The following is a 27,798-nucleotide window of genomic DNA, read 5'->3' as shown; positions in this document are numbered from 1 at the left end:
TAATAATACACAGACAAACGACGATAACTGAGAAAAAAATATAGAAGAGTAGGAAACACACTAGGATTTAAGAGATAAGTCGGATTTGGGTTTAAATAGACACAGAGAAGGGAGAGCATTCCAAACAGAAATGTCTTTAAAGGCAGACAAATAGAAAAGAACAGGGTATTCTTAGGGGACTTTGAAGTCATTTTTAAAGAGTTCAAGTTGGGGGCTGAAAAGGCAAAATAAGGTCAGACTATTGTGTATTTTGAGTGTAAGCTTAAGAAATATGGACGTCAGGGGAAGGATATAATAAAAATAATATTAGGAGGACTACAATGTCGTGGAGAGAAGCAACATCGATAAGTGATAGGAAATAGTATAGATAGTAAATAAAGTCCCTATTAATACTGAACTTAAATAAACAAAAAGCTAATGAGAGTTGTGTAGTCAATACTAAAGAGAGGAATACACTCAGATATACCAAGTTTCTCACATTTTGTTTCATGCTGTAACAGCTGGATATCTCTAAGAACAAGGCAAATAAACACATAACCTAAGTTCACTTCTCAAAAACTTAAAGGCATAATTTACATATGTAAACATATGCTCCCAACATAAGTTCTTCAAAACACAGCTTCTTCTGGGAGATGATTTTATACGTCTTTCTGACTTATATAAAATGGAAAGAGTGATAGTTATAGTCCAAGGAGTCTCAACCAGAAACAATTTTGCCCCCAGGAGACATCGAGAAACATTCTGACTAACAACTTTGAAGGTGCCACTGGCATCTAGTAGGTACAGCCAGGAATGCTAATAAGCATCCTACAATGCACAAGACAGTCCATCCAATAAAGAATTACCCAGTCCAAAACGTCAATACTGCTGAGACTAAGAGGTTGCTATAGTCCCGCTTCAGTTACTGGGTTCCTAAATGTACTTAGAACTTTGGAAATTACAATGACTAGGTCTAAATTCAGTTTTTAATATACCTTAGAATATGTTTTTAATAATCTAATCTATTTATATATGTGTGTGTGTGTATATGTATGTATGTATATACAAATTAAATATAAAGCAGAACATCAAGTCAAAGATTAAAACACCTAAAAGCTTTTATATTCAAACTTATATCCCAACAAGAAAAAAGTTCTCCCGATTTTTATATATATATGTATATGTACGTGTGTGTATATATATACTTACACTTTCCCTTATTTGGGCATCTAGAAGATAGTTGTAGGGACAAAATACAATGTCAGCATCTTCTAATAGTTCTCGTGCTGTGTAATAGGGACACGCTTTTAGTTTTTTCCCCAGACTGACAAGTTCTTCTATGTCCCATGCCATGCACATCCCTTGGAGAGTCTGGAATGTGTGCTGATCACTAATTTTATGAACACCATGATAAAAATAGCAGGATTTCCCCTAAAAACAAATATGCAAAACTGAAATGGAAACCAATATTGAAACAGAAGGAATAACACAAGCTTATTTCAGATTTTTAGAACCATCATTAAAACCACAAGGCAAAAATTTTATAATGGAGATATTACACCACATCTGCTGTATTCACTGAGTCAGATAAATCTCCAGAAAAGTAGGGCTCCGATTAAGTTGGGAAAAATATTTTTAAATTTTTGTTTGTTGTAGCTGTGTTTTGATTAAAGTGATATTGGATATAAAATATTTCTTGAAGGATTCACAAGAGCAAAAAATAACAAGTAACTCAGGGACAGGAAGAGGAGAGATTTTTTCTACAGACTCTTGTGAATTTTGGACCAGGTGACAGTGTTACTTTTCTACTTTTCCCAATATAAATCAGTGGGGGGGGGGGTGGGCAGGAAGAAAGGTTAGAAGGTCCTGGGAAGGCAGGAATAAAGTAAGAGTGTTCACTACAGAAAATCAGGAAAATACAAGAGTGGGTGGGGTGGGAGGGACTAAATTATAGATCCATTATACAGTAAATAGGCATTTTGAGTGTTTTGATTTCATATTTTTTCTATACATATGTATGGATGGAAAGATCTCTACAATGTGATCCAATGTTAAAATAATGAGAACAAAATGAACTTTTCCCAGGCATTAGGATTAACAATCCAACCACAATAAATAAACATTTTTTAACAAAACTGGGATCGCTTTTTTTTCTCCTCTAGCTATTTTATTAAAAATCCTATTGGAACATTTTCTCACAGCACTAAGTATTCTTTTCATGACTACCCACATATTTACATTGAACTAATGTGCCAAAACTGATTAACGAATTTCCTTATTTTGAGAATTTAGACTGTTACCAATTTTTACTTTATAAGTCATGCTGCAGTAAGCATGATTATGCCCATTTCTAAATATTTTCTTAGTATACATTTTTAGAAATGGCATTACGGAATCAAAGAATATAAAGTACTTTTAAAGTTCCTGAAAACAAACCATCAAATTATCTTTCAGAAAGTATATACCATTTTATATCACCCTATTTTCCAGACCTTTATCAACATTATATTTTATATTTGTCTATTTAAAAAGGCAAAAAATAGAATCTTCATTTATATATTCTTCTTAGTTTATATTCTTTATACTTTCTAACCAGGTTCATTATAATACTGTATGTGTTCAGTGATTTTCTTCTTTTATGAATTATTTATGAATTTTCTTCGACAGTCTATTATGGAAAGTAAAAAAATTTATTAACATACATTAATCCAAATACAGACATTTGCGAAAACCCAGTCTTAACATGAGTGTCTCATACACAATTAAAATAAACATAAAAGTTAGTAGAAATACAAACATACAATGTATAAGTATAAATGTACTTCTAGTAGCAGTGCACAATTTGTCAATAACAAAAAAATTTTAAATTTTCACATGAATGTAAATTTATGCACACACTGCACTGTCTGTAACAGCCAAAATATTGGAAATAACTCAAATATCTATCAACAAAGTATATGTTAAATATATTATGGAGGATATGTTATATAAACATTCATACAAAAGATACAACCATTAAACAGTTAGATCTGTCTGTGTGCTGATGTGCTAAGTTCTCTAAGATGTTAAATGAGAGAGATAAAAAAAAAAAGGATATTGGATAATGTGCACAGAATGCTTACTTTTATCTAAATTGCTTTTTGAAAGGATATATACCAGAGAGCTGCTCACTGCCCTAATCAGGATGGCAGAGTGAGATGCCCCAGGGCTTCTTCTCCTCATAGAAGCTCTGGATAACCAGCAAGAACTGGCAGAAACTTCTTTTTCAAAGCTATAAAAAACAGGTAACGGAGCACAGTAACAGGGAGAATGCCGAATCAGGAAAAACATTACTTAAAAGTGTTTTTACCATGCCTGGTCCTGCCTCCATTCCCTAACCAGCATCTCCATGCTCCCAGTACAGATCCCTGGTCCCAGTTCTGGAGGGAACAGAGTAACCCTCATGCACAACTGGGAGCACATATGTCTGGCCCAATTTGTCTGGTGATGGCCTGAGGGACATGCTGTCGCAAAACTTGCCCTGAGTTTAGAGAATTAAAGCATTAGAAGTCACCAATGAGGAGGATCAGACTGGGACATACTAAACCTAGAGTTTTTTCCAAAAGGTCCTAAATATGCTCAAAGAATGAAAGGAAAACATGGACAAAGGATTAAAGGAAATCAGGAAAATGATAGGTAAATACAAAGGGACTATCAATACAGAGACCTTTATGAAAAGGTGCCAAACACAGCTGAAAACCACAGTAACAGAAATTTAAAATTCCCTAGAGGGGTTCAACAATGGATTGAGCTGGCATAAGAGAGAATTAATGAACTGAAAGATAGATGATTGAAATCATCACATCTGAGGAGCAGAGGAAAGAATGAGAAAAAGTCAACAAAGCCTGAGAAAACTTTGGGACACTATCAAGCATAACAATATAAGTATTATGTGAGACCCAGAAAGAAAAGAAAGAGGCCGGGGATATATTCAAAGAAATAATGACTGAAAACTTCTCAAATTTAACAAACACATGAATATACACATCCAAGATGTTCAATGAACTCCAATTAGGATACGCCCAAATAGACCCACACCACATCACGCTATAATCAAACTGCTGAATATCAAAGATAAGGAGACAATTCTGAAAGTCACAAGAGAGAAGCAATATATTCTACACAATGGGCCTCAAAAAGATTAAATGCCAATTTCTCATTGGAAACCTGGAGGGAAGAAGGCAGTGGGAAGTCATGTTTAAAGTACTGAAAGCAAAAAACTTGCCAACCAAGAATTCTGTATCCAGTAAAACTGTGTTTCAGAAATGAGGAAGTGATTAAGACATTCCCAGATAAAAGCTGAGGAACTTCATCACCACTACACTGACCCTACAAAAAATGCTAAAGAGAGTGCTGCAGATTGAAGGGAAAGGACACTAGACAATTGACTGAAACTACATGAAGAAATAAAGATCTCTGGTAAAGATAATAACATGAGTAAATATAAATACCAGTACTACTGTATTTTTTATTTTTAACTCCACTTTTTGCTTCCTATAGGATTTAAAGGGAAAATGCATAAAAGGTAATGGTAAGTCAATGATTTTGTTCTCATAATGTATAAATATGTAGTTTGTGACAAGAACTGCATAAAGGTGAGGGGAAAGAATGGCGAGAAAAGGGGGAAAATTCAACTTCCCCAAGTGGAGAATTCTTGATATTCTCACAAGCAGTGGAGATAACCAAAGCAATACGCTGAGCCCTCAATCTTGGGGTTTGTTCATGTGAAACTTAACCCCACAAAGAATAGGCTAAGCTTACTTAAAATTAGGTCTAAGAGTCACCCCAAGAGAACCTCTTTTATTGCTCAGATGTGGCCTCTCTCTCTCCGTCAACATGGCAAACAAACTCACTGCCCTCCCCCTCTCTATGTGGGACATGACTCTGAGGGATGTGGACCTTCCTGGCAACATGAGACAGAAATCCTAGAATGAGCTGGGACTCAGCATCAAGGAAATGAGAAAACCTTCTTGACCAAAAGGGGGAAGAGAGAAATGAGACAAAATAAAATATCAATGGCTGAGAGATTTCAGAGTCGAGAGGTTATCCTGGAGGTTATTCATATGCATTATATAAATATCATCTTTTTAATTAAGTTATATTAGAGAGGCTGGAGGGAAAGTGCCTAAAAATGTAGAGCTGTGTTCCAGTAGCCGTGTTTCTTGAAGATGATTGCATAATGATAAAGCTTTCGCAATGTGACTGTGTGATTGTGAAAACCTTGTGTCTGATGCTCCTTTTATCTACCTGATCAAGAGACAAGTAAAGCATATAGATTAAAGATAAATAAATCATATGGAGAACAAATGTTAAAATCAATTTAGTAGATTGAAATGCTGGTGATTGGTGGGGGGAGGGGAAGAGGTATGGTATCTACAAATTTTTTTCTTTTTATTTCTTTTTCTGGATTGACGTAAATGTTCTGAGAGGTGATCGTGGTAATGAATATATAACTATGTGATGATATTGGGAGTTATTGTTTATATATCAAGAATGGAATGATCATATGGTAAGAATGTTCGAGTTTGCATAATGTTATGTTTAAAAAAATTTAATTAAAAATATTTAAAAAAAGGTGAGGGGAAAGAAGGGTAAAGAAAAATAGTTTATGTATGCTATTGAAGTTAAGTTGCTATCAAAGCAAACAAGATTGTTACAGAATTATGATGTTAAATTTAAACCCCACAGTAACCATAAAGAAAATATCAGAGAATATACAATCTCATAGAGACATAGAGATAGAAAGTAGAGTAAAAGTTACTTGTGGCTGGGGACAGAGGTGGGGGGCAATGGTGAGTTAATGTAAAATGAGTACAGGGTTTCTGTTTGGGGTGAAGGGAAAGTTCTAGTAATGGATAGTGGTGAATGTGATTAATTGTACCAAATACTATGCTTGAAAAGGAGATGGAATGTAAAGATTTATGTTGTATAAATGTTTCTGGAAAGGAAAGGAAGGGGAAGGGAAAAGAAAGAAAGAGAAACTAAAGAGATAATGATAATTAGATGAAATACATAATACTGGATGGGATCTAAGAATATAAGGAAAAAATTGGAATACAGACTATAAACTTTAATCAATGTTAAATTTCTTGAATTTGATAACTGCATTTAAGTGAATATCCTTTTTCATAGAGAATGTACACAGAAGTATCATGTGTTCAAGGAGTATGATGCATGGAACCTGCTCTTATATGTTCAGAAAATACATAGATGATAGATAGAAGGATACTGCAAAGGTGAGCAATATATTAAAACTGGTGGATCTGGGTATCTGGGGGGTTGGGGATATGTTGGAGTTCTTTGCATGGGGTTTGTATTATTTTTGTAGCTGTCCTGTAAATTTGAAATTATTTCACAATACTTTTTTAAGGATATATACACATATAACAAATACATTTTTAAAATGTTCTAGAAGAAGACATATAAGACTTTATAGTATGTAGCTTCCTTGAAGGATTAGAGGAATGGAAGAGGCTGAAAAGGGAGAACTCTTCATTCTATGCCTTTATGTAATTTTGAATCTTCTAACCGTGAACCTGTATTTCTTTTCTTTTTCAATTGTCCTTTGGGACTAAATGGTAGAATAACTGGTCATTTATTTTCATTAATTCCATGTATCAAAAAAGATAATATGGGGTACAAAGTGGCAGAATTCTTGCCTGCTATGCGGGAAACCCAGGTTCAATTTCTGGCCCATGCACTTCTCAAACAAACAAAGAAATCAACAACAAAAAATTCAACAAATGGTGCTGCAAAAATGGAATACTCACATGGAAAAAAGAATGAAATGTGACTCTGTCATACAGCATATAAAAGAAAAAACCATAATGTGATTTTGAAATAAAAATATACATCTTTCCCAGTTTGCTGTTACAATCCTTAACAAGTGAAAAATAATTATATTATATTCACATGTATATGTTCTATATATGTATATATATTTGTACTTTTACATAGCTACCTAAAAAAAGAATCTGCTTTCAAAACATACATCATATCACAAATGTACTTAGAAATTGCTAGAAACAGAGTAAAATACAAAAGGCTCATAACGTATACAAGAATGCCAAAAAATCATGGACAAGACAGGATGAGTTGAAATCTACTAGTTCACCCAAAGGTTTTTATTCACGTAACTTATGTTATTTTGTTCATTTTCTACATTATTTTCACTTACTTTGTTTAATCTCTATTCTTTTAACCTTCCATGCTGTTTTAACTTCCCCATGCCATAATGCCATCTTTTGTTTTTCTTCCTATAGTAATCAAATAGCAATGTACTAGGAATACGATAACTTGGGTTCTGGTCTCTTCTTTCTCATTCATTAGTTATCTGACACAGGGCAAACCTCAGGGCTATTTTTCTCATGTGACTAAGCCTTTTAAGATTCCTTCTAACTCACTGACTATACCTCCTCTAGGTATATTTCTCCTAACTCTAAAATTCTATGATTCTAAGAGCCAGAGACACATACAAATGAGCCAAGTATCTTTTATAAATTACGTACATTGAGTTTAACAATAGGACATGCACCATTTCTTCATTCCAAGCATCTTCCCAGTTGCTTCCTCATTATTATTAGGAATTATTATTATTAAAGCTTATCTTTGTACAAAATGTAACTAGGATGCCTTCAGAGTCTATAATAATGATCCTTTAAGGCTCATTTTAATTAAAAAATAGCTATTCTTCTATATCTAATCTTTTAGGTTTGTCATTTATGGCTCACAGATTTTTAAAACTGAAACAAAAATAAATTTTTAACAAATAAGTGCATTACTTTTCAAATCTAGGTCATCTTAGTAAAGCAAATAGTGAACAAAAACACATGTGCTTTCGGATCAAGCCAAGAAATCAGAAAGTTTACACTTTAAGGGCACTCAGAGTGACACTACTGTACAGACTGATAGCAAAAACAGAAAAGCTCATTTTAGTTGTGTAATACAACCCTGAAAGGAGTCTGTCAGTTGAAAGCATTATCACACTTTAAGCTCTTCTTATTCAAATTGTCAGTTATCTATTTATCATTTCGCTTTGGTAATTCAGCCATAGTAAACACAGACACCTATGGTGACTTTGTAATTGGCCCTCATTACAATACCAAATTACTCTGAGGGCTTGGAAACAAGAAAAAGAATTTTCATGTAGGCTCATGATGCTAGTACACTAAGGCAGCAAATAGGTCAAGGAAAACAACCACAAGAAGATATCCTCAATGATTTATATTGCTAACATTCAAAAATAAAATCCTTTAAAATTTTCCTTCAATTTAAAAATTGAAACTGAACACCAATGAAAAATTCTGAACATGCAAGTCTACTGAATTACTTTTTTATTTTTACATGATCTACACTTGTGAGAGTAAAGTCCAATAAAAAACATAACCAACTCTGCAAGATTCTAGAGGATTACATAAAACAAGATTATTTAGGTTTAACATACCATCTCCAGTTGTATGTCTGCTTTTACTAATGGGTGACAAATACATAATAAATTACATAATAATTTTTCCAATAAGTTAAAAAAAAGATAAAAAGACATAAAAACAATACTAGCACATCTTCTTGCATAGACTATATAGGCAAAAACAAATTTCAAGAATTTGAGGAATTCAACAGATATGTTACCCACTTGTGAAAAGAAGTCTACTAAGCATAAAATTTCTAGGCAGGAAGAGCTTTTCTCTATTTTTTTTTTAACATTTTGTCTTTTTTATGTTTTTCTCTCTCTTTGAGCAAATTTTTAAAATATATTCCTTGTTAGAAACAAAGAATTTATAAAGAAATAAATATGACCATATTATCTCAACAATGGTTTGGATTCAGTAATTCTGTATTCTTCTCTTGGCTCTGAACAATTCACATAAATTGTTCCCATGGAGTCCCTTAGTACTTAGACTTCATATTCTCATCATAATGTTTGAACATCCATTAAAGTATCTTTTGAGTATCTCCAATTTAAGCTTGATTAAATTCTCATCTAATAAAAGAAAGCATTAAGAAAGAAAACTATAATACAAAATACTTTGCCTTATTATGGTAATGAGGTGATAAATCAACGACATGAAACTCTAGGGATTGCAGCTCATAATCTTTTGTGTAGAATCAACTCTGCTAGATTACTAGTAAAAGAAAGAACTTTTAAAAACTTGGTCATTTCATCTGCTACCAATTTATGGCTCACTATTCATTTCTCGGTATGATTTCAGACTTGAAACTTTAATTTTTAATTAGTTATCATCTCAGTACACAGATACCCAAAGTAATACTGACAATTTTTTTTCAACTCATGTAAGTTTTTAATAAGAAAAAATTCTCTATTTTACCTGGTCTGAAAACATATTATTCTAGATTTATTTGACAAATTTCAAAATCTCCAATGACAACTCTTTGAAGTTAATCATTTAATACAATTTTTTGAAAGAGAAGTTTATAGCAATCAGAATTAAGGCCCGATAATCATTAAATTTCTCATTCAAGTAAAAAACATTTCAAAATTCGCTTGGATTTGAAATAAACTATTTTTAATTAAAGTTTTTATGTAGAATATATTAATTAGATCTCCTCATATGAGATCTTCCATATTTGACTAGTTCTGGTACAACGATTTAAAAGAAGAAAGTAAGAAAACATATTTTTCTACAATAAAAGTTTCAAGGAATTAAATATTCCTAAACTTTAGAGCCAAAATCTATCATTTCAAACTTGATAAGATTTTCATACGATAAATTAGTTTTCAAAAAATATTAATATTAGCAGTTATTTTTACTTTCATAAGTTAATTATTATTATATAAAGTAAATATTGTGTAACATAAATCTTTTCAGCTTATTTTTGTCTAAAACAAAATAATTTTACTCACATTTTTTCCATCCAGCAATTCCATGCATTTTTCATTTCTGTTGAAGTTACCAACAACTTCAGGATGGATACAAGTGTGATCCCTGCTGGAAAGAATTGTCATTGGGACCCCTGAGTATGCGGTCCTCCGAAGCTCTCGGGTAATCTGAGCAATCTGCTTGTGGGTGCGTGTTCCAAAATATATTTTGGGTATCTTGGATATCCCCCCACGATCCTTCTTAACAGTATTTGAAGAATCTTGACTGTTTCCTTGTTTAGTAGAACAGGTGCACCTAGAACAGTGGCCAGGGGGCTGTGACAAAGAAAGAGAAGATACTGCCTAGATTACCATTAAAAATGTTATCAAATTTCTCACAGAATCAGGATCTATAAGTAATGAATCATAAATGTCAAATAAAGAGAAATTTCAAAATATCTTAAACCTGCCTTTAAAAACTTTATAAATTCCATTTCAAATTGGTTCTCTTTTCATGCTTTTAAAAATGATGTTCCTATGTTTGCAATGCTTTCTAACATTCCACTCCCATTCACAATACCTAGTTTCAGTTTTAAGGACATTTTAATTCTCCCCTTTCATAAATTATAAAAACGATAAGAAAAAAAGACAAATTTAATTTTTGCTTAGGGTTCATATGAATTTTTTTTAATATTATACATTAACGTTGATAGTGCTTTTTATTTTTCACAGCATGGTACATTAAAATATCCTATAATTTACCAATTAAAAAAAAATGCTTTAGGGCAGTGTGATGGTGACTCAGTAGCAGAATTCTTGACTGCCATGCCAGAGACCTGGGTTCAATTCCCAGTGCCTGTCCATGCAAAAAAAAAAAATTTAAATACAGTTTTACAGAAAAATAGAAATTTCAAGTTGAATCTAAAGTATCACCAAAAAATGAGAGAAAATTCTTCCCCAGCAAAGGTAAGAAAAGTAATGCAAACTATTAATATTTAATAATGAAGGCAGATTGCTTGTGTGAAACAAGTACATCTGAAATTCAACTACCTGTCATGGAATGCAAACCCACCAGTAAAATCATTATTGGGGACAGCTTTTCCTTGACAATTTCATCCATAATTCAGTTCCCTAATAGATATAGTTTTATAAATATCTGCTAAAACACCATATGAACATCAGGAATATAGTCTAATATTTATCTTGATTTTTCTCTCCCAGTTCTATATTCTAAAAAAAAAAAAAGTTTAATGCTATATGTTAAAACATATGAGTTCTTAATAATTAGTCCCTTCTCAGCCTCGATTACTACAACAAATGAGACAGAATGAATTCTCATTTAAGAGAAATACTGTGAAATGACTATACAAGTGGTCACTGATGGGAAAAAAAGCTAATTATAGCACCGTAGCTTAAAAGAATTTGTACTGGAGAGTTTTAGTTTAGTAGAACAAAAACTCTACTTAACTGAAGACTTTTTAAAAATTGTAATCAGTAAGATTAGCTTTCATAAACAAATGCTAAGTCATAGCATGTTACACCACAATACTGGGGATCAAGCTGTCTTTTAGCCTCAACTCAGTAGAAAAGTAAGTTCAAATTACTCTCAGTCCCATTCAACCTTGTCAGCCATTAAATATTACAATACATGATAGAATGGATGTAAATGTGACCCTTCTGGAGCTGTCACTCACTGGGATAAAAGGTTCACTGATGTGCCAAATAAACAGTCAGTCAAAGAAGATAAAGTTACAGCCATGCTGGAATTGTTATATTCCCCTCTCAGGTTGCCAGTAACAGCAGATTTCATTACAGAGTGCTGCCACCTTAAATAGCCAGTTCCAAATATCCTGCCTTCTATATTGAATAATTACTTATTCACTGAAAGGATAAAAAGAAGAGTTATGAATGGGGCTCTTGTAAAGAGTAGGGTAAGAAACAGCTGACATGTGGTGTATGTTACATACGTTGCAATTTCCAAAAATTTATAGTCACAGAAATTGGAATGCAGATTATATCATGATATCTCTGATGAAATTTATTTTTGGCCTTTGAAATGATCATGTTAATTAATTAACATACTAAAAGAATTAATATAACTAGGTAGCAGAATTAGTTTATTATACACTCAATCTTTCCATTTAATTACACTTTTTATATTTCTATGATATATAATTAAATTCATCTCAAATATTAGAAAGCTAGGGCCCAATGCATCATATATATGGAAATACATATCTGAACAAAAAAGTAATCCCAATTAAATAGTTTTTCACAAGGCCTGGAAAACCTACTTTTTGATGTAATACTCTCAATATCAATTATACCTAATTATTTTACCACAAACTCTTTTTGTTATTAATTACACTATTTTTCCTGAACAAAAAATTCAAACAATACAGAAATATAAAATAAGTCAACTTTCTATATTAAATGCATGACTTGAAGACCTTCATACATATACAAACATATCTTTAATGAAAAAGGATGGTACCAGACAGTTTTATAACCGACTACTTTGTATTTGAAACTTGATTTTTAAAAGGGAGACTTCAATACTAATAATTTAAATGAAGGATCTGCTTATCTTAAAATATTATGCTAGTACCTGTACCAACAAAAACAAAAGGTCAAGAATTAGTTTCAGAAAACTTCCCACTAGAGTGGCTTTATCCAGGTAACGTACATTTAATTTTCATTCCATAATTGAGAAAATTATAAATCATTGCAGATTTTATATTAAATATGTGTTTTTGTGGGGTGCTCTGAAGTAATTATACTGTTTATAAATTCAAAGCAGACTTCTCAAGAAAATGGTTTTTCAAAGGGTGGTTAGGAAAGTAAAGTAGAAGATGGAAATTAAGAAAGTTGATTCTTTTTCCCTGTATTATTAAAGAACAATTATTTCTTCAGAACAGATCTTCTATTGAAGTTTCCATTTAAAGGGTTTGGTATAATAATATTTAAAAACAGAATACACCAAATGCGGCAGGTAGACGACAGCGTCATAATGTTTTTCATATAATAACAAAAGGGAAGTATTTGTACAAAAACTAGCAACTTTCAATGCTGTAGAAAAACGATCCTTAGAAATATCCCCTAAGCCAATTAATAGGCTAAAACTTTATGGCCAATCTCTCTCTCTCTCTCTGAAACCCTTGACCTAAGAGTCTTGAAACAATTAGATGAATAAAATTAAATAATTTTATACCTCGCATTAATTCTGAACAAAGCAACACCTGTTTACAAATGGTCAAGTTCATCTTCCATACAGATGTTTTATTTTTGCTCTTTAAATTTACAAAGATTATATTAGGAGACTGGAGAATAAATTGAAAAGTATTCTGTCTCCGCCAATATATCAGAAGGTCAAGAGAGATAAAAACACATGGGTTTCCAAAACCTGTAATCTCTTAAGAGCTGCAAATGGCTACACTGAATAACAATCAAATTCTGTAAGAGATGATTTCTTCTCCCACCCTTAATATCTGAAATAATTAGAAATAGTTTTTAAAATAACTATTTGAAAAGTATAGAAGTATATTTTTACTTCTATTTGAAAACACACTCCCTGCCAGAAAAAAAAAAAAAGCAGAGCAGGGAGAAGATATGGATAATGCATATAACCAATTAAGATAAATAATCATAACATTTCAAGAACTACAAAAGATCAATTTTCTTTAAGAGGTCACCATTTTTTTAATTATTTTTTCAATCTACTAAATTTATTTTAACATTTGTTTCCCCTATGATTTACTTATTTTTAATCCATATGTTTTACTCATCTGTCCACACCACAGATAAAAGGAGCATCAGATACAAAGTTTCCACAATCACACAGTCACACTGTAAAAGCCATATCATTAAACAACCATCTTCAAGAAACATGGCTACTGGAACACAGCTCTGCATTTTCAGGCAGTTCCCTCCAGCCTCTCCATTACACCTTAACTAAAAAGGTGTATCTATATAATGCATAAGAATAACCTCCAGGATAACCTCTCAACTCTGGAATCTCTCAGCCATTGACACTTTATTTTGTTTCATTTCTCTCTTCCCCCTTTTAGTCTAGAAGGTTTTCTCAATCCCTTGATGCTGAGTCCCAGATCATTCTAGGATTTCTGTCCCATCTTGGCACGAAGGTCCACACCCCTGGGAGTCATGCCCCATGTAGAGAGAGGGAGGGCAGTGAGTTTGCTTGTCCTGTTGGCTGAGAAAGAGAGGCCACATCTGAGCAACAAAAGAGGTTCCCTGGGGGTGACTCTTAGGCCTAATTTTAAGTAGGCTTAGCCTTTCCTTTGTGCGGTTAAGTTTCATCTGAACAAATCCCAAGATTGGGGGCTCAGCCTACTGCTTTGGTTGTCCCCACTGCTTGTGAAAATATCAAGAATTCTCTATTTGGGGAAGTTGAATTTTCCCCTTTTCTCACCATTCCCCAAAGGGGACTGACTTTGCAAATACTTTTTTATTCACTTCAACAGATCAATTTTTAAAAGATAAATCCAACAAGTGGCCAAAGCAGACAAATCTAAGGATGGAAAAGCTAAAAAGATATTTGACCTCACCAGTAATTAATAATTAAGAAAATTTAGGAAAAGGCAAATTAATATCATAATCACACTCCATTCCATGCAGCAGATAGGGTTTTGGAGATGATATGCAGCAACTCTCACATTGTAGATCCAAGTGCAAATTGGTATATCCACTCTGGGGAGAAAAATTGGTAATCTAGTGAAATCAAAGATACATATACCCTTTGACCCAGTATGTCACTGCTAGGTACACAAACTAGAGAAAAACTTGCATGTTAAGACAGATACAAAAGGAATATTCATTGCATCATTTTTTTTTTCAAAGAGAGAAAGAATTTATTACATGTAGCAGAAGAGCAGACAGTCTAATGGCCCAAAATCTGTCTCCCGTTGCATCATTTTTTAATGAAGAAAATAAGCTAGGCATCTCAAAAGAAAAATATATAAATTGTGGGGTTCAATTTTTCAACCAGTGGAATGTGAAGAAATAATGAACCAGAGTTGCATATAACAGCAGAGATGAATATCAAAAAACTACATTGAACAGAATGAGCATTTTATTCTCGTAAGATTCAAACAAATTGAGTACAGGTATAAAAATATGGAAACTTTAATTGGAGAATTAGGAATTCTCACCATGGCATGTAATCCCTGGAGCTAAGGATTACAGCTAACAATAAACTTGGAAAAATGCTAGGAGTTCTGCACAAGAAACAACCCAACAAACATACTCCATTCTGGTTTTTTATAAAACAGAACAGCTATTATTTTAATCCTTTCATACTAATAAATTTTGTTCCTAATTCAGTGGCATGCTATAAAGGGTGTGAGATAACCAAAAACTATACACATGAGTTTGTATGCATTTCTAGAAAGAGAAATGTCCATAACTTTCGTCAGGTGCTCAAAGGGTATAATGACTGATTTGGGTCACAACTGCATTCCAAAATTTGTCAGATTTTATAGTAGAAATCAAATAGAAAACAGGTTTCAAAAAAATCTAACTTGACCAGAACACATTTATTCTGTAAAGGAAAAAAACAAGTTGATTCAAAAGAACCTAATTTTATAAAACGTCTTTCATGATTGTAAACTCATTTCTAGTTTAATGTTTGCTGATTACCTATATATTATTATAAGGTTACAATATTTAAATAGTTAACTAATTTTTATTTCTAACTCCATTTTACAAATTTTAAAAAGTAAAACCTAAAAAAGTTCTTCACATTTCCAAAAATACATGATAAATTTGCAGAGAAGCTGAAATTCATAACTTTAAATCTGTAAACCCAAAGCTTTAACAGTCATTTTCCTCTACCAGTTAACTAGGTAAAAAGGGCAAAATATTGCTCTTTTTTTATTTCGAAAAAAACGAATGGTAAAAAGAAAAATAAACATATAATTTTATTATGATCTTTGAGTCATAAAAAAGAGGGTTTATTGTTAATCTATATTAACCATTTGCTACTGTCCAAGCCATCTAACAGGTGCTGAATAGCTACTGAGCAAGTTCTCACATACGCACACATTCTAGTAAGACAGCAGAAGTGACATAACTATAGCTTTCCACTATTCTTTTTTAAAAAACTCAAACAGTAGTACCCTACTGCCGCAGTTTCATGATTAAACTGCACAAAGCAGCTGTTTATCCACTCACAGCAACCAGCAGGTGAACCTGATTCAATATTTATCACAGGCTTTCACAGATCACTGCTAACCAAGCAAACGTTTTAATTAAGCTGGAACTGGCTTCAAAGAGCTCATTCAAGATGTCAATCAGCAGGTAAGGGATCAGATACAGTGTCAGGTGAGAGTGTGTAATAAAAATCCACAACTTTCTTCATCCCATCGCTGTAAATTAGCCTGCTGTAAAGTTCAGACTCTGATTGTAACAGACTGCCAGTCTCCTGGAATGTGTAACTGAAGTCACTCAACTTCTATTGTGAAGGTTGTAAGCAATATGTTAAACTGCAGTGGGCTAGCACATTAAGACAGATCCTTTTCACGGTTGTTTTTTGATACCATAAGTGTTTGTTACCCTACTCTCCACTTACTGTTTACTTTCTTGCCTAGTGTAAATGGGAGATTCCTTAACACAGCTGCCCCAGTTTCTGAAAAGTTTATCTTTCAGTAAAATTAATTTTAAAAATCCAAAGCAGTGTGGTTTTCATCAAAATTTATACTATAACAATCATTTCATAAGAATTCTCAGTTTAAGAACATATTGTAAAGATGATCAACTCGCTATAATACAGAAAATTATCCTGGCACTTTATACAGATTCTCGCAACATTTTACACAGATGTGATTACAGCAATTAGTCTCAAAGTATAGTGATGAGTCACACTAAACAATTTCATAATTAGCTAGGGTGTTTATAACCAGAAAAAAAGAAAAAGAAACATAGGAGGGAATGAGGGGGGAGTTCCTCCTTACAGAAGACTGCCAGCTAATAAATGTAAACAGAAAGATAGAAATTTTTTAATCACCCATTATACAACTCCCATATAATAATTGATTCAGGCAAGTTATATAAATTGATGCTAAAATTATTGGGGAATAGGATATTCACGTGGTCTCCAAATATCACACCACAGATTATTTATTAATTACGAAGAGAAATGTGCCTTTATTACAGAGAGATTACCACCTTAACAAATGATAAAACTTAGCCATAAAACTAAAACTAAAACTTAGTCGTAAGTAGTGGGACAAACTGGCATCACGAGCCTTCTGATATGATGCAATAAGAAATATACTTATGTGCCCTTCTTGAACAAAATTCTGTAATTAAGAAATCCTAACAAGAGGATGAATCGAGAAGAATGAGGATGGAGATACTGTGGTAAGAAGACATACATGTATTATTAAGTTGATGAAAACTAATCCAACTGTACACTTGTATAGAAATCTCAAAAAGGCTTTTAGAAATCCTATTTTTTTTTGGTAAAATTTTTTAAAACTATTGGACTGCACAACACAGTGAACCCTAATGTAAATGATGGGTTACAGTTAATAGTAATTATAATAATATCGTTTCATCAATTTTAACAAATGTACCACACTAATGCAAAGGAATAATATGGAAAACTGCATGTGTAAAGAGGGGCAAGTATATGGGAACTCTGTATTTTCTGCATGACTTTTTTAAAACTGCTACTTCTCTAATAAAACAATTTTAATCCTATTCTTTGGGATTGCAGCTAGATTTTATTTTCTTCTTTATGGTATTTTGGTATTATGGTATTTAAAATTTTTCTTCAATGAACCTAACTTTTAAAATAAGAAAACAAAAGTTATCTCCCATATATTGACCAAAATGCTATAAACAAAATCTATATAAAATACAGGTTTCTACTTCTTTCAGGAGCAATAAAAATCATATAACCAAGTTATTATCTCTTTAAAGACTACCCAGTCTCTAAAGCAGCTCTACCCAATAGATCTTTCTGCAATGATGGAAATGTTCCATATATGTACTATCCAATTTTCTTGTCACTAGCCATGTGTAGCTAATGAGCACTCAAAATGTGATTAATGAAACTGAGGAGCTGAATTTTCAATTTTGATTTAAATAAATAGCCACAAGTAGCCAGTGGCTAACATACCAGACAGCATAACTCTAAAGTATTACCAGAGGCTTTAGAGTCTATAGAGTTGCAAAGATCATTCAAAGTCTCTCTCTCTCTGTGTGAAATATTTATCTTAGCTCTTTGTAAATTCAACTTAAAGAAGAAATGGCAAAAGTATACTATAAAAGTCAAGTCTATATGTTAAAACAGGTTCTTCGGATTGCAAGCTTATGAAAATTGGGTCCATAATTTTTGTAGGTTAGAAAACTTGTTTTCCTAATCTTTGTCTTAATTTCAATCAGAATCCCTCTAAGATTCTTTTTATATATAATCTAAAAAATGTTTCTAAATTTAATCTAGAAAATGAACTGGTGAGAATAAGAATTTTTTAGAAAAAGACAAGGGGGGTGTTTATTCATATGTATGAAAGAATTTAGTATGTATGATAAAGATGTTGTATTAGGTAATTCTTTGGCCAAGTGCCCAGCCTTTACTCTAAAAACAGCTCATCTTCTACAGGCCCTGCTGAAAGGGTGGGCTAATATCCACTTTAATAACACATGAACATGCCCAGTCATATTCCCAGGAATAGCTGATTGGAACAGGGAAAGGTGCCTTACAGCTAAAACCAATTAGATTTACTTTCCTTGAAATTTGCTTTTGAGACATTTAGATTGTGTTGATTAATTACAGAAAACAGAACCAGAACATTTTGTAGCTTTTAAGGCTTTCGTTATGAAATGTCTATAAGAAGTTCATATGAAAGAGGACAAGTAAGCAGAAAGAACTATGCAGAGAGAGGCAGAGATAAAACACTTGGAGGACCAAACAGAAGAGGAAAATCTGCCTAAAAACTTTTGAGATCCAATGAGAACAGTTGTATCTCCTATCCATATTTCTTTGATAGGTTTCTAGTTCTTAAAAGAAAACCACCCATGATTAAGTCAGATGGCATTTTAAATCAGTGGGGATATAATTCAACTAATATTTCAACAATTGACCTATTTGGAGGAAAAATTAGTTGCTCTTGCCTCCCACTTCAGGTAAAAAGAACTTATAGATAGATTAAAAATTAATACATAAAAACTGAAAACATGAGTCTTCTAGTACAATACAGTATATTAGGCACAAACATTTGCCGTCCATCCCACCTAAACTACCACTAAAATAAAATTATTTATTTTATTCACTAAAATAAATTATTTCTTTTATTTTAGCCCACAACCCATATCTAGCTGACAATCATGTTTTGAGTGGCTGCACAGATTTTTATAAATTTGAACCACTCAAAAACCGTGAAATGTCATGTTGTGAACAAATGCAGAAGAGGGGATGAGGGAGCAAACTGTTTCACACTACTAGGCAATCCCAGACTGTGGACAGGGGAAAACTGAAATTCTCAGCCACACAACTCAAAGTCATTCCATGAGAGAGTCTGGGGACAACCAGAACCATCATACCCACAAGCAGATTTTCCACTGAGGTGCCCACTGCCCATCTCCAACCCCCCATGCCAGGAGTTGGTGGCTTTCAGGGCACACAAAGACCTGCAGCCTTCACTGGACTTACACTCAGTCTTCACTCTGCCCAGCCAGCTGACGCAGTGGGGGAGAAGCAGGCCTGAGGGGAAGAGGGGGCCCAAGAACACCATCTGCTGGGAAGACAAGAAAGTCCACTCTGACAAACTGTATCTCTCCCTAGCTTTTAACAGATCACCAATTAGAGTTGCACCTGCTGTGTGAAATCCCAGCCTTGGTTTAATGGGGAATTACCGACCAACCCAAATGCTAAAGGAGACCTTCTACACAAATTTGGGCAACTACAAAATCTTAGACAAGTGAGGAAATCGACTTTGAAAATAACCATATCCAGATAATTAAACACTGAAAAGTCAACAAAAAAAAATCACTAAAGCACATGAAGAACCAAGAAGATGTGGTCAAGCCAAATCACCAAATTAAAACACAGGAGGAGCTCCAGGAAGATGGCAGAATAGGAGAAGTCCAGTTCACCCCTGCTCCAGGGAACAGCTAGAGCAGGGATGGGAAGGTGATGGGAGCAGCGATACCAGGGTGTAAATGACTTGGGAGGGTCTTCTAACACACATAAGGAAGGCCTGGTTGCAAAAGCTGAAGAACTGAGATGCAGAGAACCGGAGACCTTCCAGCTAATGCAAACAGCTTAACAAGCCACTTTTGAAAGAGAAATCCGGAGCCCTCAGGAATGTACCGAGGGAACGAGTAAGAAGCCAAGCCATGTTCCCTGCATGCACTAACCTCACGCACACCCACCCCTGTCCTGTGACTCCTCCCACACACACAAATGAACCCACCACCTGCTTCCCCCATCAGGCTCCAAGTGTCCCCAGTCCAAGCCCCACACCTGTGTGTCCCCACCCTACACACCTGCCCTGAATGTGCTTACACTTATCCCAACCCAACCCACTTCTACCTCACGAGTACACACTCTCACCCAGCGCCCCCAAGACTTAAGTACAGGCGCTCAGCCACTTGACCCACACCTCCTCCTCTCTGTCCCCTATAGGTAGATGCCAGTGCATCCAGTATGCAGGCATTCATCTTCATAGCCAGGCCACACCTGCCCCTAGCCTGTACAGTCACACAACCCCACTCAGAACCCCTGAGCTCTATGCATGTGTACATTAGCATAAGGCCCTCCCAGATCCGTGCAGGCACAAACCTAGGCCACACCCCAAAGCTCTGGGCAAGTGCTGACCTGTGCATCTAAGCCACACACGCCCCAGTCCACGCACACACAAGCCCAGTATGCTGCCCAAGCACTGCGCACGCACACACCAGGGCCCTGCCCACTTGACCTGCACACACTAGGGCGTGGCCCCATAGACCCATGCTACGCACACAGACACAGCTACGAACTCATCGCTGGGCGCCCATGCATCCATGCACCAACATCTTGACCCCTGCCCCCTTCCCCACACAGGTACATACACTTGCCCCACTCGGGGCACAAGTGTTCTACTCCCACACCTGTCAGGTGCTCATGTGCATATATGTGCACATAGCTCTTGTCATGCACACACCTACCCCAACTCCCTCACACCTACACACACATGCCAGGAGCCCACCCACCTGACACCACCCGCCCCGACCCATGTCCTTCAACCCCTGCCACTTGTGCCCCATCACTACGCACTTATACATCGGCATTCCAGGTCCTCTGGAAACCTGCCCCCATGTAAGGAACAACCCGCTCCCTGCCCTCCCTGTGCTGAGACCTCTCGGTCACCCGCCTCACACCCTGATACCCGCGACCCCCACACCCACCCACATCCTGCCTGCAACACCAGTCCCCATGCTTTCCACTCACCCTCCCATCACCCTACCACTGAGCCCTAGGTCTGTGTCTCCTACACTGCACCCTGCTCCTGCGCTCCAAGGCCTGTTTGAGTTGCACCCAGCACCCACACCCCTGCACCTCACCTCCACAACCCCACGCCCCACACCCCAGACCCACAGGCACCACTGTAACATCCTGAACCTGTGCCTACAACAGTAATGCAACCTGTCACCACACTGTTGTGCCCCATATCCTATTCCACATCCATCCCACAAATACAAAGCTTTAGACAACGGAAGGAAATAAAAATCTCAAAGTAATCCTATCTAGATATTCACATGCCAAGAAGGCAAAAGAAGATCACTAACATAGGAAGATGCAGACAGATATAGCCTAACTAATGAGCAAATTAAAACACTGGAGAAGACACAAACTTTGGAATAACTAATCAAAGATGTTCATATAATTCTACTAAATAAAATCAGTGGGATGCCTAATGACATAAAGGATAGCAAAAACAGTTCATAAGAGGGTGATAAAATGGTGGCTCAGTGGCAGAATTCTCACCTGTCACGCCGGAGACCCAGGTTGGATGCCCAGAGCCTGCCCATGCAAAAAAGAGAAAGAAAAAGGAAAAAAGACACTAGAAGAGCATAAAGAGGAATTTAAAAGAATAGAAAAATAGCAGATATCATGAGGTTAAAGATGCTATAGACAAAATTAAAAATATGCTAGAGACACACAACAGCAGATTTGAAAAGGCAGAAGAAAGAATAAGCAAACTAAAGGGCAGAACAACTAATTTTGAACAAACAAAAAGAAAATGGCAAAAAAGATAGGAAAATTTGAAGTGGATCTCAGGAAAATATGGACAAAACAAGGGGCAAAAATAAAGCAAAAACAGCATCCCAAAAGGAGAAGAGAAGAATAAAGGGCTAGGAAGATTAGTAGAGGATATAATGGGGGGAAACTTTCCAATTCCTTTAAGGACATAAATATCCAAATCAAAGAAGCCCAATGAACTCCAAATACAATAAATCCAAATACACCCTCCCCAAGACACACACTAATTAGTCTGTAAAATGTTGAAGAAAAACAGAAATCCTGAAAGCGGCAAGAGAAAAACAATCTACTACATACAAGGGAAACCACATAAGACTGAGTTTGGATACTCAGTTGGCACTATGGAGGTGAGAAGGCAGTGGTATGATGTATTTGAGATCCTGAAAAAGAAAGACTTTAAGCCAAGAATTTTGTACCCAGCCAAACTGTCCTTCAAAACTCCATGAGAGATTAAAATTTCACAGACAAATTGGAAAGGAAGAAGACAAACTATCACTGTTTGCAGATGATATGATAATATATGTCGAACACCTGAAAAATCCACAGCAAAATGACTAGAGCTAATAAACGAGTACAGCAAAGTGGCAGATTACAAGATCAACATTCAAAAATCTGTAGTGAGGTGCGGCCAAGATGGCGGCTTAGTAAGGTGCGCGCGTTATCGTTCGTCCTCAAGAACAACTACTAAATAACCAGAAACAGTACAGAACAGCTCCCGGAGCCACAACAGAGACCGGACACACAGCGCACCCCAGTCTGGACCAGATGCACCGGCTGTGAGACTCCGCAACAGTGAGTTTCCCGAGCTGCGTGCACTTTCCCAAACTGCGGAGGACGGCAGCCGGCGCCCCTCCCTCACAAGCAGCTTCCCGGACAGGCTGCGGGTGTTGGAAAAGCAAGTTCGCCAGCCGCGGTGGCCGGCGACCGGCGTCCCTCCCCCACAGGTGGCTTTCTGGACCGGCTGCAGGTCTCAGAGAGACGGGCTTCCAAAGACGTGGCGGCCGGCGGCCGGCGCCCCTCCCTCACAGGCGGCTTCTGGGACTGGCTGCGAGTCTCGGAACGGCGAGCTCCCCAAGCTGTGGGGGCCGGCAACCGGCTCCCCTCTCCCATGGGCGGCTTCCCACAGGGAAAGGAAGGAGTCTCCAACAGTGGCAGGGACTGGGTCCAACCAAACACCAATAGTGGCATTAACAAACAAATTTTGACTGCTACAAATGGGCCCCAACTGAGGCAAAACTGATCAATGCGGAAGTCGTCTATTGGGCTGACTGAAAGGGAGGAAAGGGGATGAAGCGGAGCCTTCTGCGGTTTTTTCTGAAGAGGCTTGATTCCATCTGGACTCGGTGCCGGGATTACACAGGCTGAAACTGCCTCAGGCACAGAAACAGGCTGCTTTCAGGGCTGTCTACCACCTGAAATTTCCCCACGGGAAAGATAAACGCAACTCAGGCGGAAGCCCTCTCTCAAGGAATTCAGATTCCAGGGCTTCGCAATTTGAAGCCATTAAAACCAGCCTACAACCTCTCCTCTGTTTCGAGCACGCACCCAGCAGGGAGAGCCTTCCAAAGTTAAAGGAGCCACAACATATTTTGCCGGTGGGACCCGCAGACAGACAAGCATCACATACGGGCAGGATGGGAGAGCAATCTCCAGAATAAACTAATTAAGTTAATTAAATGTCCAGACACCAACAAAAAATAACAAATCACACCAGGAAAATTGAAGATATGGCCCAGTCAAAGGAATAAACCAATAGTTCAAATGAGATACAGGAGCTGAGACAACTAATTCTGAATATACGAACAGAAATGGAAAACCTCTTCAAAAACCAAATCAATAAATTGAGGGAGGACATGAAGAAGGCAAGGGATGAACAAAAAGAAGAAATGGAAAGTCTGAAAAAACAAATCACAGAACTTATGGGAATGAAAGATACAGTAGAAGAGATGAAAAAAAACAATGGAAACCTACAATGGTAGATTTCAAGAGACAGAGGTTAGAATTAGTGAACTGGAGGATGGAACAATGAAATCCAACAAGAAACAGAAACTATAGGGAAAAGAATGGGAAAATTTGACCAGGGGCTCAGGGAATTGAATGATAATATAAAGCGCACAAATATACCTGTTGTGGGTGTCCCAGAAGGAGAAGAGAAGGGAAAAGGAGGAGAAAAACTAATGGAAGAAATTATCACTGAAAATTTCCCAACTCTTATGAAAGACCTAAAATTACAGATCCAAGAAGGGGAGCGCACCCCAAAGAGAATAGATCCAAATAGGCGTTCTCTAAGACACTTACTAGTTAGAATGTCAGAGATCAAAGAGAAAGAGAGGATCTTGAAAGCAGCAAGAGAAAAAACAATCCATCACATACAAGGGAAACCCAATAAGACTATGTGTAGATTTCTCAGCAGAAACCATGGAGGCAAGAAGACAGTGGGATGATATGTTTAAATTACTAAGAGAAAAACTGCCAACCAAGAATTCTATATCCAGCAAAATTGCCCTTCAAAAATGAGGGAGAAATTAAAACATTTTCAGACAAAAAGTCATTGAGAGAATTTGTGACCAAGAGACCAGCTCTGCAAAAAATACTAAAGGGGGCACTAGAGACGTATGAAAAGACAGAAGAGAAAGGTGTGGAGAAGAGTGTAGAAAGAAGGAAAATTGGATATGATATATAAAATACAAAAGGCAAAATGGTACAGGAAAGTATTACCCACACAGTAATAACACTAAATGTTAATGGACTGAATTCCCCAATCAAAAGACATAGACTGGCAGAATGGATTAAAAAACAGGATCCTTCTACATGCTGTCTACAGAAAACACATCTTAGACCCAAAGATAAACATAGGTTGAAAGTGAAAGGTTGGGAAAAGATATTTCATGCAAATAACAACCAGAAAAGAGCAGCAGTAGCGATACTAATATCCAACAAATGAGGCTTCAAATGTAAAACAGTTAAAAGAGACAAAGAAGGATACTATCTACTAATAAAAGGAACAATTAAACAAGAAGACATAACAATCATAATATTTACGCACCGAATCAGAATGCTCCAAAATACGTGAGGAATACACTGCAAATACTGAAAAGGGAAATAGACACATCTACCATAATAGTTGGAGACTTCAATTCCCCACTCTCATCAATGGACAGAACATCTAGACAGAGGATCAATAAAGAAACAGAGAAGTTGAATATTACAATAAATGAGCTAGACTTAACAGACATTTATAGGACATTACACCCCACAACAGCAGGATACACCATTTTCTCAAGTGCTCATGGATCATTCTCAAAGATAGACCATATGCTGGGTCACAAAGCAAGTCTCAAAACAAATTTAAAAACATTGAAATCATACACAACACTTTCTCAGATCATAAAGGAATGAACTTGGAAATCAATAATAGGCAGAGTGCCAGAAAATTCACAAATACATGGAGGCTCAACAACACACTCTTAAACAACCAGTGGGTCAAGGAAGAAATTACAAGAGAAATTAGGAAATATCTCGAGGTGAATGAAAATGAAAACACAACATATCAAAACCTGTGGGACGCAGCAAAGGCAGATCTAAGAGGGAAATTTATTGCCCTAAATGCCTATATCAAAAAAGAAGAAAGGGCAAAAATTCGGGAATTAACTGTCCACTTGGAAGAACTGGAGAAAGAACAGCAAACTAACCCCAAAGCAAGCAAAAGGAAAGACATAACAAAGATTAGAGCAGAAATAAATGAAATTGAGAACACGAAAACAATAGAGAAAATCAATAAGACCAGAAGTTGGTTCTATGAGAAAATCAACAAGATTGATGGGCCCTTAGCAAGATTGACAAAAAGAAGAAGAGAGAGGACACAAATAAATAAGATCAGAAATGGAAGAGGAGACATAACCACCGACCCCACAGAAATAAAGGAGATAATAACAGGATACTATGAACAACTTTATGCTAATGCATACAACAATGTAGATGAAATGGACAGGTTCCTAGAAAGGCATGAACAACCAACTTTGACTCAAGAAGAAATAGATGACCTCAACAAACCAATCACAAGGAAAGAAATTGCATCAGTCATTAAAATCATCCCAAAAAGAAAAGTCCAGGACAAGACGGCTTCACATGTGAATTCTACCAAACATTCGAGAAAGAATTAGTACCAACCCTGCTCAAACACTTCAAAAAAATTGGAGTGGAGGGAAAGCTACCTAATTCATTCTATGAAGCCAACATCACCCTCATACCAAAACCAGGCAAAGATATTACAAAAAAAGAAAACTACAGCTCAATCTCTGTAATGAATATAGATGCAAAAATCCTCAACAAAATTCTAGCAAATTGAATCCAGCAACACATTAAAAGAATTATACATCATGACCAAGTAGGATTCATCCCAGGTATGCAAGAATGGTTCAACATAAGAAAATCAATTAATGTAATACACCATATAAACAAATCAAAGCAGAAAAATCACATGATCATCTCAATTGATGCAGAGAAGGCATTTGACAAGATTCAACATCCTTTCCTGTTGAAAACACTTCAAAGGATAGGAATACAAGGGAACTTCCTTAAAATGATAAAGGGAATATATGAAAAACCCACAGCTAATATCATCCTCAATGGGGAAAAATTGAAAACTTCCCCCTTAAGATCAGGAACAAGACAAGGATGTCCACTATCACCACCATTATTCAACATCATGTTGGAAGGTCTAGCCAGAGCAAGTAGACAAGGAAAAGAAATACAAGGCATCAGAATTGGAAAGGAAGAAGTAAAACTCTCACTGTTTGCAGATGATATGATACTATACGTAGAAAACCCTGAAAAATCCACAGCAAAATTACTAGAGCTAATAAACGAGTACAGCAAAGTAGCAGGTTACAAGATCAACATTCAAAAATCTGTAGTGTTCCTATACACTATCAATGAACAAGCTGAGGGGGAAATCAAGAAACGAATTCCATTTACAATTGCAACTAAAAGAATAAAATACTTAGGAATAAATTTAACTAAAGAGATAAAAGACCTATACAAAGAAAACTACAAGAAACTGTTAAAAGAAATCACAGAAGACCTAAATAGATGGAAGGGCATACCGTGTTCATGGATTGGAAGACTAAATATAGTTAAGATGTCAATTCTACCTAAATTGATTTACAGAGTCAACGCAATACCAATCAAAATCCCAACAACTTACTTTTCAGAAATAGAAAAATCAATAAGCAAATTTATCTGGAAGGGCAGGGTGCCCCGAATTGCTAAAAGTATCTTGAGGGAAAAAAACAAAGCTGGAGGTCTCATGCTGCCTGACTGTAAGGCATATTATGAAGCCACAGTGGTCAAGACAGCATGGTACTGGCATAAAGATAGATATATCGACCAATGGAATCGAATAGAGTGCTCAGATATAGACTCTCTCATATGGACATTTGATCTTTGATAAGGCAGTCAAGCCAACTCACCTGGGACAGAGCAGTCTCTTCAATAAATGGTGCCTAGAGAACTGGATATCCATATGCAAAAGAATGAAAAAGGACCCGTATCTCACACTCTATACAAAAGTTAACTCAAAATGGATCAAAGATCTAAACATTAGGTCTAAGACCATAAAACAGTTAGAGGAAAATGTAGGGAGATATCTTATAAATCTTATAATTGGAGGCGGTTTTATAGACCTTACACCTAAAGC

At 35.9% G+C, this 27,798-nt stretch overlaps 1 protein-coding gene across 1 annotated transcript in view; it reads right to left on the bottom strand.

Moving 5' to 3' along the window:
* BRIP1 (BRCA1 interacting DNA helicase 1) overlaps nt 1-27,798 on the bottom strand; it is a 407,553-nt gene that overhangs the window by 221,780 nt on the left and 157,975 nt on the right. The window contains 2 exon segments of the mRNA XM_077165000.1: nt 1,189-1,410; nt 9,881-10,171. Coding sequence (XP_077021115.1) covers nt 1,189-1,410; nt 9,881-10,171 — 513 coding nt within the window.

Source organism: Tamandua tetradactyla, chromosome 6, assembly GCF_023851605.1.
Source record: "Tamandua tetradactyla isolate mTamTet1 chromosome 6, mTamTet1.pri, whole genome shotgun sequence".
NCBI classification, from domain to species: Eukaryota; Metazoa; Chordata; class Mammalia; order Pilosa; family Myrmecophagidae; genus Tamandua; species Tamandua tetradactyla.
This window is presented reverse-complemented; position numbering and strand designations above follow the sequence as displayed.